The sequence below is a fragment of the Pygocentrus nattereri genome, chromosome 17 (genome assembly GCF_015220715.1).
Source record: "Pygocentrus nattereri isolate fPygNat1 chromosome 17, fPygNat1.pri, whole genome shotgun sequence".
In the NCBI taxonomy this organism is placed as follows: Eukaryota; Metazoa; Chordata; class Actinopteri; order Characiformes; family Serrasalmidae; genus Pygocentrus; species Pygocentrus nattereri.
In genome coordinates, this window is record NC_051227.1 from 4366415 (window position 1) to 4383360 (window position 16946).

Sequence of the window (16946 nt, forward strand, 5' to 3'; positions counted from 1 at the left end):
GTGTGTAATACATACACTTAGTGTAATGTCTACTGCCTCTACTGTTGTTACTGTTTTAAAGTTTTAAAGGTTTGATTAATTCAATACTAATGAAAGTAAGTGAAGTCATCGCTGAGATCAGCGTTGAGTCTCCCTCGGTGTTAAACTCATCGAATTTTACACCCACTGGTTGCTCGGATTTCATTCCAGGTTGCCCGTTAGGGGGCGGGGCCTGCGCGGAAGGCTTGATTGGCCAGTGAGTTCCGTGGTGATTGGACGAAGGAAGTCACGTGGCGTTAAACTTCTTAAACTCTTGTTTTGAGGGCGTTTCGACCCGGAAAGGACGCACAGCTCTGGGGGGGGGCGGTCTCAACTGTTGCCCCTCAACAAGAAAACCTGTTTCACTTTGTTTTGTGTTTTACCCCTCTCGCGCTCTGCATGATTTATGATTTGCCCCCAGCGCGTGCCCTGCCCCCCGTCTCCTCCCCCCCGCCCTCTGCGCTCAGTATGTGAAGTATTCTCGCGGAATTGCAAGTGCGCGACACGCACGCGATAAGTTTTGGTTTGTTTGGCGGCGCGAGCGACACCGTCGGTGTGTGTGTGCGCGCGTGTGTGAAGGCGGGTATATGAGCGCGCGCGCACTCCCCGCCGCCGCGCGCACCGAGCCGGACTCGTTATGTAAAAGAGCGAGCAGGCGGCGGCGCGAGCACTCGGGCTTGAGGAGGCAGGCAGTCCGCGTAGGTGGAGCTCGAGCGCGCGCTGACTGACTCTGACTCTGACTCTGGGACTGAAGTTCTGCATCTACGGCACGCGGGGTCAGCGGCGATGATGAGCCCGGCGGCGCTCGCGCTCTCACTCGCGCTGCTGCTGCTCCGCGGCACGGAAACGCACGCGCTCACCGTTAGAACACAGCGGTCCGGGAGCACGCGGAGAGACGGTGAGTGGAGTGGAGTGGAGTGGAGTGGAGTGAGCGCGCGAGTGAGCAGTGTGAGTGATGAATGTGTGATGAGCGCGTGCTCTCGGCTTCAGTTCAGTGTTTGTGTGTAAAACTGAACTGTGACCTGTTGGTGGGCTGCAGAGTGGTCTTCACAGCTTACATGCTCAAACGCACCTGATTCAGCTCACCTGGTACCTGCCAGGTTCAGTAGGTGTGTCAGAGCAGGGCTCTTACCAAGCTGTGCTGGACACCGGTCCTCCAGGATCACAGCTGAAACCCCCGATGTTGAGCACACGGAGTCCACTCCATATTTTCCTCCTGCTCCAACTCTAAACACACCTGAGCCTGAGCCAGGTAAACTTCACCTGCAGGGTGTTTACCTGTCCCAGGTGTGTTTACAACTTTAGTTAGCAGAACTAAAACCAGCTGGAGGTAAAAAGGCTGGACTGAGAGCTGCTCTGCAGCGGCTGGTGGTTTCATGCTTGAATACAACTGATCCAGTTCCAGAAAGATTTGGTCTTCGTCCAAAATCACAGAGCACTATACTAAAATATACTGGACTGCACCATACTATACTATACATACTATACTAAACTATACTGTCTTATACCGGACTATAGATACTATACTAAAATATACTATACTACACCATACTACACTGTTCATACTATACTAAACTATACTGTTTTACTGGACTATACATACTATACTACAATATACTATACTGTACTGTACTATACCATACCAGAATACACATATTGTACTACACTATACTAAACTATACTATAGTATACTATACTGTACTACACTATATTAAACCATACTGTACAATACAATGCTATATGTGCTATATTATACTAATATATACTGTACTATAATATACTAAACTGTACTATAACATAGTTTACTATATATACTCTAGTATACATACCACACCAATGAATGCACTTCTATACTTAGCTATACTATACTATTCTAATAAAGGCACTTCTGTACTTTTCATACTAAAATACACTTCAGTGTTATTCTATACTACACTAATAAAGGCTCTTCTATACTATACTTTAGTGTACTGTACTGTACATATTATACTGCACTACACTATATTAGACTATACTGTACAATACCACACTATATGCTACATTATACTAATCTGTACTGTACTATACTGTACTAAACTGTACTATACCATAGCTTAATATACATATTCTACTATACACATCAATGAACACACTTCTATACTTAGCTATACTATACTATTCTAATGAAAGCACTTCAGTACTTTTCATACTAAAATACACTTCAGTGCTATTCTATACTATGCTAATAAAGGCTCTTCTATACTATACTATTCTAATGACTGCATTTCTAAACTATATCATACTATTTAAAGGATGGATGGTTGGATGGATGGACTATTTAAAGCTATACTATTCTATTCTAATGTATGTGTTTCTATACTATACTATGCTCAACTATACTATACTCTTCTAATGAATTTATCTCTGTACTATACTAACCTATACTATGTTAATGGATGCACTTCATTGCTATACTGTAGTAATCAATGCACTTCTATGCTGTACTATACAAATGTGTTTTTATATTGTAGTAATGATTGCATTTTAATGATAAACTAACTAAATAAATAAATAAACTTTTGTGCTATACTATGCTAACAAATACATTTTTATACATTTTTGTACTGTATTTATGAGTGCACTTCAATGACATGACCCCTCACCCAACCCCCCAGTTACAAAGTTTATGTGGGTGGGGTTGTATAAAAGTATTAATCTCGCAAAAATATTTTAAAATATCTTCAGCCGAAAGTTTGAGGCTGTGCCCCCTACCCCCCCCCCCCCCCCCCCCCCCCACTCCCATGCTAAGAGTCATGTGTTCATCTGTTGACTCTCTTCAGAGTGTCTGAGGATGAGTATAAACCCTGTAGATGTCTGTATGGGCGAGAGAGAGAGAGAGAGAGAGATAGAGAGAGAGCTGTCACATTCTGAAGTGAGCTCATGTCAGCATTTCTCTGGACCGTGTTTGGGCAAGTTCCTGCTCTGATCCTCTGCTCTGGTTCTATCACGCTGCAGCACAGTTTCCTGCTGTTGGAGACGCTCGCGCTGTTGGACATGTGGAATAGTTCCCTAATGACCATTAAACAGCTGAGAAGAGCTGATTATTTCTATAATCTACTCATCTGTCTGCTCATCTTTAAATGATACACTAATCAAACTGTGCTGCCTTCCTTTGGTTCCTCTCTCTTCATTTAAACTTTTCTTTATGGTGGTGGAAAACAATAGAAGCCATGTTGCCCATGCGCATAATAATTAACAAAGTATTAAATTCAGGACAATACGTCCTGAGTGCAGTGATTAACCTGTGCTGATTTATCTGAACTTAAGGAAGTTTACCTGTGCTAATTACATCCATGTATTTTACCTGTGCTAATTTACATGCATGTGTCTTACATGTGCTAGTTTGCCTCGCTTTTGTTTTTTTTTTACCTGTGCTTATGTTCCTCAACGTATGATTTTACCTGTGCGGATTTATCTGAACTTAGTATTGTATTTTACCTGAGTGCAGTGTTTCACCTGTGCTGATTTACTTAAGTGGTGTTTTACCTGGGCTGGTTTTCTTGAGTAGAGTGTTTTACCTGGGCTGATTACCTGTGTTGATTTATCAGAGTGCAGTGCTTCACTTGTGTGGATTTACTTGAGTGCAGCGTTTTACCTGTGCAGATCTACCCGAGTGAGGTGTTTTACCTGTGCTCATTTATCTGAGTGCAGTGCTTTACTTGTGCTGATTTACCTGAGTGGTGTTTTACCTGGGCTGATTTATCTGTGCTGATCTACCCGAGTGCAGTGTTTTACCTGTGCTGATTTATCTAAATGCAGTGCTTTACCTGTGCAGATCTACCTGAGTGAGGTGTTTTACCTCTGCAAATCTGCATGAGTGCAGTGGTTTACTTGTGCACATCTGAGTTCAGTATTTGACCTCCTGTAGATTTACCTTTGTGCAGTGTTTTAACTCTTGTTACAATTCAAATAATAAAAATTAATAAAGCTGAACTTTCACCTGTGCTCATGTTCCCTAACCCTACTAGTGTGTATGAGGGTGCTGCACAGTTGGGTTAGATGTTGAGGTGAATTTATCTGTTGTGGAATTAATAATAAAACTTATGAAATAATATTAAAATCATACAAATTACTAAAACCTTTTGCCTCTGCTGATTTACTTCAGTGTATTTTATCTGTGCTGTTTTACCTGAGTGCAGTGTTTTACCTGTGCTGATTTCCCAGACTTCAGTGTGTTGCAGCTGTGCTGATTTATTAATGCAAAGATTAAAGTATGAATGCAGAATATATGGCAATACATATAATCACTATTCAGTGATTAATTGCAGTGTTTATAGCTGTTGTTTAAAGCAGAGGTGAGAGTTCATCACGTGTGGACAGGAAAGCAGTCATGCGTGGCTCTGCTAATGCAGCAGGACAGCTCCACTCACTAATCCTGACTGAGTTGCTGAGTATGAGGAGTTCAGTGTTACTGACAGGTGACTGACCTGCGCCCTTGTTTGTGCCTTGCAGTTTTAGTTTTGACTCCTCAGTTATTGGATGTAGGGATGTATGCAGGTACTTCAGTACTCTTAACTGTATCAGTTGTTCATATTCATCAGAGAAGGTGACAAGACGATTCAGAGTCTGAGTCCTATCGTTTTTCTGAGGTAAGCCCAAGTCGAGTCTTGAGTCTGAGGTACGAGTCAAAGTCAAGTCTCAAATTTCTGACATGCAAGTCCAAGTTGACTCTTGAACTCTTGATTGAGTGTGAGTTGAGTCTTTAGTCTCTGTGGTGCAAGTCCAATTCCATTCTCCAATCTATGAGTCAAGTCTCGAGTCCAGGCCCCAAGACCACTGTGTTGTCTGATGCAGCTGACCAACCAAGGCACACGACAGGCAGGGCTAGAGAACACACTTGCTTAGTAAGCAGCAGCTATGCTGAAGGCTTAACCCAGGCTAAAGGCTATCATTGCCCCAAGAGACTGGCTACCATCCCCCATTAACAACCTGGACTAACATGAACTTAGACTTTAACTGACTGACTGATCACTGAAACGTTGCTGACTCAGCTGTTCAGCTTAAGGGGACAGTGTCTGTGATTTTGCACTGCATGTACGTTGCTTTATCTGCACGTATGGTCAGTTGCTAGGCAACATGCATGACAGTTGATTCTTGGCTTCAGTCGAGTATGTTAAGATGCCCTTACTGGGTATAAAATGCTGTGAGATAAGAAATTTCCTAAATTAAGGGCAGACTTGATTCTGTAATACTAATTTGTGAAAAATCTCGCCCTGATCGGTCAGAACTAACTTAAAAATACAGGCCTTAATAAGTGAGCTGTGACACCCCGGTGCTGAATATTTCCCGTTGTTCTGTTAGTAAACTCGGCTGCTGAAATGCTCTTTCATCACATCATCACTGCTCCATCAGCAGGCTGATGGCAGCAGGATTCTTTTCTGCTAATCAAACAACTTCTAATCTGCTGAAGTCACCAGAGTGAGGTTTATTTGGGTTATTTCAAGACAAGATGACTCACAAGGCTGTCCCGGACCCCCACCCACCCATTACAGTTCAGGCATTCGGGACGGGAATCCCCGCATGTTTGAGTGCGTGTGTGTGTGTGTGTGTGTGTGTGTGTGTGTGTGTGTGTGTGGGAAAGGTGTAACGCTTCCCCTCCTGGCACATGACCTCATCCTGAAAGTTCAGGATGCAGGGACGCCCCCCATAATTGGTGGTCGCGCCCGCACTGATGGATTAAAGCCCTTTTCCAGCTTGTCATATGGAAATAATAACATCTTATGTGTATGTGTGAGTGATGGAATGAGCTCAGGGTGGGTGTGGGGGGCTATGACATACTGATGGAATGGGTGGTGGTGTCTCTGAGGTGTGTGTGTGTGTGTGTGTGTGTTTTAGGCAGACCTACACTAATGCTGTAATGTCAGTTGTGTTGTACAGTTCTGTGCAGAAGTCACAGCCCAGCCTGCATTTATTTGATGTCCAGTCAGTCAAGATCAGGCTATTCACTTTGCAGCAGGCAGAAAACAGGTTTACAGAAACGCCTCAGCAGCTAAATCTAATATCAGCTGTGTGAGTGTTCAGTGGGTCAGTCTTTACCTTTTATAACAGCTTCCATTCTTTTCAGGAGACTCACTTTAAGTTTCTCAACGAATCCGCAGACACACCTCAAGTTCAGTCTTTGAAGTTGGTTGCAGTGTCAACAAAGCGTTTAGAAGTGTTTCTGATGTATTTTTAGGCAATTACAGTCACACTTTTGCAATCCAGTGGTATAATATTAGTTATTATTGGTATTGTTATCAAATCCCAGAATGTTTGGTATTTTTGCTCAGATGTAGGGTTTCCATGATTTTTTTTTTTTTCCGCCATAGGGATGAATGGAGTGCAAACGTTTGAGCACCCAATGATGATAGAAGTCCATTAGTAACACCCTATTAACCATGTAGGATAGCATAGCACCACCTAGCAAATCCCTAGCAACTGCCTAGCAACATCTTAGCAAGTTTAATCTGTGCAATCACTCTACATTTTCTTCAGGAAATGCACTTTTCTTACTTCTTCTTCTGCTTGGTTCTTATTTTTCTACCGGATTTTTGTTCACCAACTCATCCCGCATCTTGGGAATGGTGTGCTTTTATGCACTTTTTTTTTTTTTATACGTTTTTTTTTTTGTCCAATCACCATTTAATGACAATATTTTTTCCCCATAGGAATGAATGAGGTGCAAAAGTTTGTGCATCCAGCTTATATTACGATGATAGACGTCCATTACTAACACAATATAAACCATGTAGGATGCCATAGCAACCACCAGAAACCACTTAGCAACCCCCAAGCAACCACTGGGGATACCTTAGCTGCCGCCAAGCAACACTTTCGCAACCATCTGGGATAACATACCAACCACCTAAAAAAAAATCTTAGCAAGTTAATCTTAATCTGTGCGATCTCTCTGCATTTTCCTTAGAAATGCACTTTTCTAGTTCTTCTTGGTTCTTGTTTTTGTCCACTAACTCATCCTGCAGTTTTTGATACATCAACACCATTCCAGCTCTATTTTTCATACACGTGGTTTCATAAAGTTTTCATACTTTAATTCAACCCTATTTACCATGTGGGGAACCCTAGCAACCATCTGGAATACCCTAGCAACCACCCGGAATACCATAGTGACCAATTAACACCTTTACAACCACTTAAAATACTATCGTAACCGTTCTGCAACACCCTAGTACCACCCTAGCAACCACTTGGAATACCATCAGATACAAATATTAGCACTGTTACAGCCACCTAAAATTCAGCAACACCCTAGCAGCACACTTACAACACCGTAGCAACCATCTGGAATACCATAACAACCAATTATCAACACCATTACAACCATCTAAAATGCTATAGTAACTGTTTGGCAACACCATAGCAACACCCTAGCAACCACCTGGAATATCATCGCGACCAATTATCAACACTATCACAACCACCAAAAATACTCTAGTAACTGTTCGGCAACACCATAGCAACCACCTGGAATACCGTAGCAACCAATTATCAACACCATTACAACCATCTAAAATGCTATAGTAACTGTTTGGCAACACCATAGCAACCACCTGGAATAGCATGGTGACCAATTATCAACACCATTACAACCACCTAAAATGCTATAATATTCGTCAACACCAAAGCAACCACATGGAGCTCATATGATAGATCATGCTTTAATATGATTGGAACACACATTAACAAGATGAAGTTTTGATTTCAGGCTGACTTTCATCAGGATGAACACGGTTAGGTCAATGACTGTTACAGTCTCTGACCCATTAATTAGCATATTGGCGTGTTCTGTGTGAAAGTGTTATGTTCTCGTTACTGATCCGGACAAATATCACAGGCAGCGTTTCATCTGTCTCCCAACACTGACCCAGCCTTCATCACAAAATCAATCACCATCATCATCACCGGGACAACCTGTCATAACGGAGAGACTGTGGAGTGAAATATGAGCTCAAAAGAGATTTACAGCAGTGGTGACATTCAGTAGTGACTGTTTAGGTAGCGACTGTTTTAGTAGCGACTGTTTAGGTAGCGACTGTTTAGGTAGCGACTGTTTTAGTAGCGACTGTTTAGTAGCGACTGTTTTGGTAGCGACTGTTTAGTAGCGACTGTTTTGGTAGCGGCTGTTTTGGTAGCGGCTGTTTTGGTAGCGGCTGTTTTAGTAGCGACTGTTTTAGTAGCGACTGTTTTAGTAGCGACTGTTTTAGTAGCGACTGTTTAGGTAGGGATTGTTTCAGTGACCATTTTAGCTCATTTTGAGCTCTATATACTAAAATGCTAAAAACTTTGACATCTGTTTTTCGGTAGAGACAATATTCTTAATGTTCCACACTGATTATCTGACTTTGGGACTTACTTATGTGGCCATAAGGGACAGGGGTGCAGCCTCACTTCATGCTCTGAAATGCGGGGGTGGGGCTAAAATAAATAATGCAGTGCGTTTCGGTAGTGACATGAAAATACGGGACGGCATTTTTATTTCAAAATGAAACTTATAATAACATTTTCAAATTATGATTAAATTTTTCAACTTCACTCTAAATGAAATCAAAAATGATCTTAAATAAAAATTGAAAATATAAGTATTATTTTGCCAAGTGTATGTTTAGAGGTTTGGAACAGACTCCTCCCAATAGAAAGGACCCTATACCTTATATGTATACATATAACATCTATGCCTGTATACGTGGATGTGTGGATGTGAAGGTGGTGGAGAGGATTTAGTAAAGTGTGTAAAGTGTGGGTGGCATGTCCCTGGCTGTGTGTGTGTGTGTGTGTGTGTGTGTGTGTGTGTGTAAGTAACAGCATTTCAAAACCTTGACAGAAATAAGCTGACGCAACTCCGTCACACACACACTTTCCCTAAAACTGCTGATCACACACTCCTCGGGTCTCTTAGTGAGTGTGTGTGTGTGTGTGTGTGTGTGTGTGTGTGTGCGTGTGCGCACGCTGAGTCGTCTGAGCTGAAAACCTTGGCACTTTTAGATTAGACAGCAGAATTAAGAAGTAAAGACAGAGTGAGAGAGGGAGGGAGGGAGCAAAAAGAGATATAGAAAAAGAAAGGGAATAAGGAGGCAGAGAGAGAGAGAAAAGAAAATGAGAGAGAGTGAAAGGGAGAAGAAAGACCAAGACAATGGTCAAAGAGAGAGAACAAAGAGAGAGAAAAGTGAGAGAGAGAGAGAGAGAGAGAGAGAGAGAGAGAGAGAGAGAGAGAGAAAAGAGAATAAGAAAAAAGAAAGGAGTAAGAGACAGAGAGAGAAAGGGAAAAGAAAATGGGAAAGAAGTAACAGAGGGGAAAAAAGGGAATAGAGGGAGAGAAAGAAAAGAGACTGTGTGTGTGTGTGTGTGTAAGAGAGTGTGTGAAAGTGCAGAGTCACTGTACAGCTTGTATCAGTGTGTTCACACACACACCATCAGACCAGCCAAAACACACACACACACACACACACACACACACACACACACACACACACACACACTCACACTCACAGTCCTCGAGTGTCAGTAAACTCTTCATCTCTGCTCTGTCTTCAGGCTGCAGAGCTGGACTAATACGGCTTCATTACAGCTGACAGGGAGAGCTGTTAATGATATTAATAATGCTGATATTGCCTGATTGTTACAGAGCTCATATTTTACATTCACTACTTTATTTTTCCCACTGACATCCATGTGGCATGTGCCTCTTCCCTGGGCCCTGATAATGGCCGTGAGAGCCGGCCTGGCTGGTGGAGCCGGCACTCGTGCCCCACCTAGGTGCGTCTTGTGGCCGTCGTTGTTATCTCTGGCGGCTGCCCTGCTCCTCCCACCCACTCGCGTCCCTCTGCAGTGTTTGGGGTTTGTGCCACGCCCTGTCAGCGGGGCCCAGTGGGACAGGTGCAGGGCACAGTCCGTGTTTAACGTTAGTGAGGTTTTATGTATCAAAATCAGTTATAATTCATCTCTACATGATCATTTTCCAGCCTCAACAATTACAGGCTGTATCAATTAAACAGGCGGTTTCTGTGTCTTTAAGATTAATATATGTAGAGGAGCTCTGTTCTGATTGGCTGTCCTGTATTGCACCTTATTAAAAGGCAGACATGGCTGAAACACTTCATTGCCAAAGGGTGGAGCTAAATTGCTGTAGGCTGAATGGGTGGAGCTAAACTGCTGTATGCTGAATGGTGGGGCTAAACTGCTGTAGGCTGAATGGGTGGAGCTAAACTGCTGTAGGCTGAATGGGTGGAGCTAAACTGCTGTAGGCTGAATGGGTGGAGCTAAACTGCTGTAGGCTGAATGGTGGGGCTAAACTGCTGTAGGCTGAATGGTGGAGCTAAACTGCTGTAGGGTGATTGTGTGAAGCTAGATTTAGTCCCAGTTTTTACATATGTTTATGTATGATAAAGTGTCTAATATTGGTATCGGCTCACAGGTCGCACATCGGCGCATCCCAGCTTTAATTGATTAATAGAGGTTTATTGAGTGATTGAGGGCTTTAAATTATGCATTGAAGCTGTTTGTTCTAATTTCTCTATGTATAAACACATACAACTCAATTAAGTGTTTAAATTTTAGTTCTGTAAACAAACAGTCACTCTCTCACTCAGTCTCTCTCTCACTGTCTCTCTCTCTATCTCTCTGTATGTCTGTCTCTGTCTCGGGGGGGTCAGCAGGCAGTGCAGTGGAACAGAGAGAAGAGTTGGAGGCTGTCAAAACATCTTTAGTCTGTCATCACACATACATGTGTTCTCTCTCTCTCTCTCTCTCTCTCTCTCTCTCTCTCTCTCTCTCTCTCTCTCTGTGTGTGTGTGTGAGCCTTTAGGGACAGAGCTGATATTTAATCAGAACCTCTGCTGGAGCTGCTACTGAGACTGAGAGAGAGACGGAGAGAGAGAGATTTGTCAGACCAGTGTTGTGACTGTAACTGCAGTTTAAGTTAGTTATTTTCTATTAATTAAAAGGCTCCTTATCCTGGAAAAACTATTAAAATGAAGAAGTTTTTAAAGTTTACAGTAGTGCCCCAGACTACCAGATAGTTGTGGTTGTGATGTCACAGTGTATGGGTATTTGGTTGCTTGTGATTGGTCTAACTCACCAACAGGTGGTTTGCAAGCTCTGTGTCATTGGGGTAAATTAAAACTAAAGACATTAAAACTAAAGATAACATAGTATGTAATTAAAACAGCAGCTCCCTAGCAACCACTTGAGGCACCATAGAAACCACCTATCAACCACCTGTGATACCATTGACACCAACTAAGAACACCATAGCAACCATTTGGGATACTGTAGAAACCAGCTAGCAACACCCAAGCAACCACCTGGAATACCGGAGAAGCTACCTAGCAACACTCTTGCAACTACCTGGGAAAACATAGAAACTATCTAGGAACACTAGCAAGCCCTAGGGCAACATAGAAACAACATAGGAACACTTGAGCAAACACCTGGGACACCAGAGCAGACACCTAGCAACACACTAGCAATCACCTGCAATATCCTAGAAACCACCTACAACACCCAAGCAACCACACATTAGCTTAGGACCACTTAGGAACATCCTAGCAACCACCTGGGATACCATAGAAACCACCTAACAACACTCTAGCAATGACCTGGGATACAAAGGCAACCACTTAGCAACACCTTAGGATTCACCCAAAATACTATAGTAACAATTTGGCAGCACCCTAGCAACCACCTGGGAACTGCTTAAGCTGTGCACTGCACTTTTCTGTTTAACAGTGCAGATCGTCTTTGTGGTTTAAAAGTTCAGTTCTTTCAAATTGTGATTTTGACATAAAACTGATTAATTGTTCAGCCCTACACTCTTATAAACAAGGTTCTTCCAGAGTTCTTTGGCAAAGACAATGGTTCTATATTGAAACCTGAACACTCAAAAAACTATTTACATGCTTTAATGTTTTGCTGGCTCAAAATTTTCTTTAAATTGATGAATAAAGTGTTGTTTATCATTCTGTATAGAACTTTTTTTTTTTAAATGGTCACCAAAAGGGTTCTTCTATTGTCACAAGCTTGACATCATAACAGTTGAGGAACCCTTTTTGGAGCATTAACAAACATTCTCAGTCAGTCTAAAGAACACTTTCATGAGGCAAAGAACCCTTTAATCATGTGAGGGGTTCTTTGAATGTTCATGGTTCTATGTAAGACCATTTTTGTTTACTTTTTCTTTCTTTTATAGAAACATTTTCTTTATCATTTTCTTTAAGAACCATATTTTTAAGAGTGAACAACGCATTCTCCATCAATCTGAGGACCCATTTCATCATGCAGCGAACCATTTAGTCAAATGGTTGTTTGAGTGTACATGGTTGTATAGAAAACCTTTGTCTTTAGTAAAGAACCCTTGAAGAACCTTCTTTTTTAAGAGTGTGTGTGTGTGTGTGTGTGTGTGTGTGTGTGGCGGAGTTGTATGGGGTGTGTAGTATATAGCCTGGAAGAGAACATGTGTGTTTTGTTTTGGCTGTCTGTGTCGGGTCGGGTCGGGTCAAATTGAGTCAGACTTTTTGCAGAACTGATGATTCAGTTGAGGCACATTAAAAATGCCAAAGTGAGAAATCAAGCTGTTGAGAGGAAACATTCACAATAACATACATGCATACGGTAAAAGCCAAGAGACCCCCCACACATGTTTAACTTCCGGTCAGAACACTTAGATCTCCAGAGAAAATGAGGTTCATAAGAACCACCTAGTAGACCAACTGCCCCCATTAGATAAACAGCACTTAAAGCTTTCCTCTCTGAGAGAGAGGTGAAAATCAAGCTGCTTCAGATCTGAAAACATCCACAGGTGTTTCTGTCCATCCTTCCACTGTGAGAAGACCACTCAGTGCTGTGGGTCTGAAAGGATGTGTAGCTGATCAAGAAGAATCTCACTGAGAAAAGGAGACGGACACGTCAAACAAAGAAGCTGAACGATGGACTGACCACCCAGGACTGTATTACAGAAACATCTTAACCCCGACCTGTTTAGACTCCATGACGGCTTCAGTACAGACTGAATTCAGGACAGTAGGTATTACAGAATAACAGCTTCGAAATTCAAAATCTCATCATTTAACTCCAGAGAAGAACACAGTATCACACAAACATCCTAACTAGACTAAACCTCCTAAATACTGTCCTAACTTTAGGATGAACCCCAACAGAGTCCTAACTTCTGTTTAAGGTCAGTTTCTATGGTTCTATGGCTGGTAGTTCACTACCAGCATAATGAGCTACATTTATTTCTACTGTAAAACGCTGCTTTCACTGTGAGATGTTTTTCTTTTCTAACTCTGCGTTTTAAAAACCTTCGTGTGTTAATGTTGATGAAATATTACAGTGATGGTGGTGAATATTGAGGAGATGGAGCTGAACGTATGTCTGTTTATTAGGAGGAATAATGTTAGCATGCTCGGCTAAAGCATTTGGGAAATGGAGACTGAAACTGGGGAGCGGCATCACTATGATAAACAGAAGGGAGTGCTCTCACAGTATTCAAACCTTTTTTAGATCAGTAACAGCAGCTGTAACTCAAATTTCTAACAATATTTTGATGAAATGTTTACATTTCAGCTGTGTATGTATGACTGGTTGCTAGGAAACAGACATGATGGCTGATTGTTGGCTGATCGATCGACTTTCCTAACTGGAGATAAGATGCTATAAATAAGTTTAAAAAAAAGTTTTGTGATATGAATTAGTGATACAACTGTAAAACTGAGTGTCTAGATATTTGAATGCAACCTATCAGAGTAAAGTGGGCACAGGGAGGCGGGGCTTATGCCATGGACACTCCCACCTGTAAATTACTGTGCTTTTTTTCTGAAGAGCTTAGAAATTGTAGTAGTTTTGATGCTTGGGGTTTATTATGCTAGAGTTCATTGCGTCTAGAGCAGAACATGCTTTGCTGGAGAACTTTATTTATCTACGACAAACCAGGCTAGCTCTGTAGAGTCTAGAACATTTTAGCACACCAAATATCGAACATCAAGTTGAATCCCAGCAGCAGTGGGTAGCGCTGTTGCCTCACAGCAAGAACAGCCTGGGTTCGATTCCCCGGCCAGGCGACCAGAGCCCTTTCTATGTGGAGTTTACTGTGGAGTTGTCTGTGTGGTTTTCACCCAGGTTCTCCGGGTTTCCTTCCACATGCTAAATGTTGTGTGGAACAGTGACCTGTGCAGGGCGTTTCCTGCCTTCCACCCCATGATTGCTGGGATAGGCTCACGCTCCCCCAGAAGGATAATTGGGTTAGAAAATGTGAGTTGAATTCATAAGCATGACAGTATGTGTATCGTTATAGCCCTCAAACATTAACACACCTCACATTAACCTGCTTAGGCTCCTGTGTGGTCAGTTACTGCAAGTCCACAAAGAAAACAAGCTCATTAATGTTGAGAATAGTTTGAAAAGCTAGGAGTGTCCAAACATGCAGTGTTCGTATGTCTGTCTGCTGTTTCCCGTCTGGCATGGTCTGAGCTTCAGGCTGTGTGAATCTAAAAGCAGCACCAAAACATGAACACACACGCAGGGTGGATACCGGCAACAGCTAATTATTCATTATTAACCTCCTCCCTTCAGCACGACTGAACAGAGAACGCAAACACACTCAGTGCAGAACCAATCTGACTGCAGCACAACCAGGGGAGAACATGCAAAACTGAGACTTTCTGTGTTAGTGTCCATTCACTGTCCACTCCATTTGATACTCCTACTCCTGTCAGTCCACCTTGTAGATTTAAAGTCAGAGACGACAGCTCATCTGCTGCTGCACAGTTTGTGTTGGTCATCCTCTAGTCCTTCGTCAGTGGTCACAGGACGCTGCCCATAGGACGCTGGACATTTTTGGTTGGTGGGCTGTTCTCAATCCAGCAGTGACACTGAGGTGTTTAAAAACCCCAGCAGCACTGCTGAGTCTGATCCCCTTAGACTGGCACAGCACACACTAACACATCGACCACCAAAGTAGTACCTGCTCTGTGAGGGTTCATGGGGGTCCTGACCACTGAAGAATGTCTGTTTGTCTGTCTGTCTGTCTGTCTGTCTGTCTGTCTGTCTGTCTGTCTGTCTGTCTGTCTGTCTGTCTCTAATATACACTGCTCAAAAAAATAAAGGGAACACTCAAATAACACATCCTAGATCTGAATGAATGAAATATTCTCATTGAATACTTTGTTCTGTACCAAGTTGAATGTGCTGACAACAAAATCACACAAAAATCATCAATGGAAATCAAATTTATTAACCAGTGGAGGCCTGGATTTGGAGTCACAAAATTAAAGTGGAAAAACACACGACAGGCTGATCCAACTTTGATGTGATGTCCTTAAAACAAGTCAAAATGAGGCTCAGTGTTGTGTGTGGCCTCCACTTGCCTGTATGACCTCCCTATAATGCCTGGGCATGCTCCTGATGAGGTGGCAGATGGTCTCCTGAGGGATCTCCTCCCAGACCTGGACTAAAGCATCCGCCAACTCCTGGACAGTCTGTGGTGCAACGTGGCGTTGGTGGATGGAGCGAGACATGATGTCCCAGATGTGCTCAGTCGGATTCCCGGTCTGGGGAACGGGCGGGCCAGTCCATAGCTTCAATGCCTCATCTTGCAGGAACTGCTGACACACTCCAGCCACATGAGGTCTAGCATTGTCCTGCATTAGGAGGAACCCAAGGCCAACCACACCAGCATCTCACAAGGGGTCTGAGGATCTCATCTCGGTACCTAATGGCAGTCAGGCTACCTCTGGCAAGCACATGGAAGGCTGTGCGGCCCTCCAAAGAAATGCCACCCCACACCATTACTGACCCACTGCCAAACCGGTCATGCTGAAGGATGTTGCAGGCAGCAGCTCGCTCTCCACAGCGTCTCCAGACTCTGTCACGTCTGTCACATGTGCTCAGTGTGAACCTGCTTTCATCTGTGAAGAGCACAGGGCGCCAGTGGCGAATTTGCCAATCCTGGTGTTCTCTGGCAAATGCCAAGCGTCCTGCACGGTGTTGGGCTGTGAGCACAACCCCCATCTGTGGACGTCGGGCCCTCATACCATCCTCATGGAGTCGGTTTCTAACCGTTTGTGCAGACACATGCACATTTGTGGCCTGCTGGAGGTCATTTTGCTGGGCTCTGGCAGTGCTCCTCCTGTTCCTCCTTGCACAAAGGCGGAGGTAGCGGTCCTGCTGCTGGGCTGTTGCCCTCCTACGGCTTCCTCCACGTCTCCTGGTGTACTGGCCTGTCTCCTGGTAGCGCCTCCAGCCTCTGGACACTACGCTGACAGACACAGCAAACCTTCTTGCCACAGCTCGCATTGACGTGCCATCCTGGATGAGCTGCACTACCTGAACCACTTGTGTGGGTTGTAGAGTCCGTCTCATGCTACCACGAGTGTGAAAGCACCACCAACATTCAAAAGTGACCAAAACATCAGCCAGAAAGCAGAAAGGTACTGAGAAGTGGTCTGTGGTCCCCACCTGCAGAACCACTCCTTTATTGAGTGTGTCTTGCTAATTGCCAATAATTTCCACCTGTTGTCTGTTCCATTTGCACAACAGCTGTGAAATTGATTGTCAATCAGTGTTGCTTCCTAAGTGGACAGTTTGATTTCACAGAAGTTTGATTTACTTGGAGTTATATTGTGCTGTTTAAGTGTTCCCTTTATTTTTCAGAGCAGTGTATATTAATGATATTTAAATTCTGTTTGTTTTTTCCACTTTGGAATGAATTTGAAGTAAAAATTTGTGCAGCCCACTTATACCACAATGACAGAAGTACACTAGTGACACCCTAGCAATCACCTGGGAGCCATGCAGCAATGCCCTAACAGAATTCTGGAATACTGCCGTAACCAAGTAAAAACACCTTAGCAACCACCTGGAATGCCAAAGCAGCCACCTTGGAAACCATAGCAACC

The 16946-nt window shown here is 43.2% G+C and overlaps 1 protein-coding gene across 2 annotated transcripts in view; it reads left to right on the top strand.

Moving 5' to 3' along the window:
• The first annotated feature begins 480 nt into the window (after positions 1–480).
• Positions 481–16946, top strand: part of pdgfd (platelet derived growth factor d) — a 35862-nt gene continuing 19396 nt past the window's right edge. The window contains exon 1 of one of the 2 annotated variants that reach the window (XM_017686825.2): positions 481–916. In XM_017686825.2, coding sequence (XP_017542314.1) covers positions 805–916 — 112 coding nt within the window. In that variant the 5' untranslated portion in view covers positions 481–804. The remainder of the gene's footprint in view (positions 917–16946) is intronic. The other variant, XM_017686827.2, reaches the window with a different exon arrangement.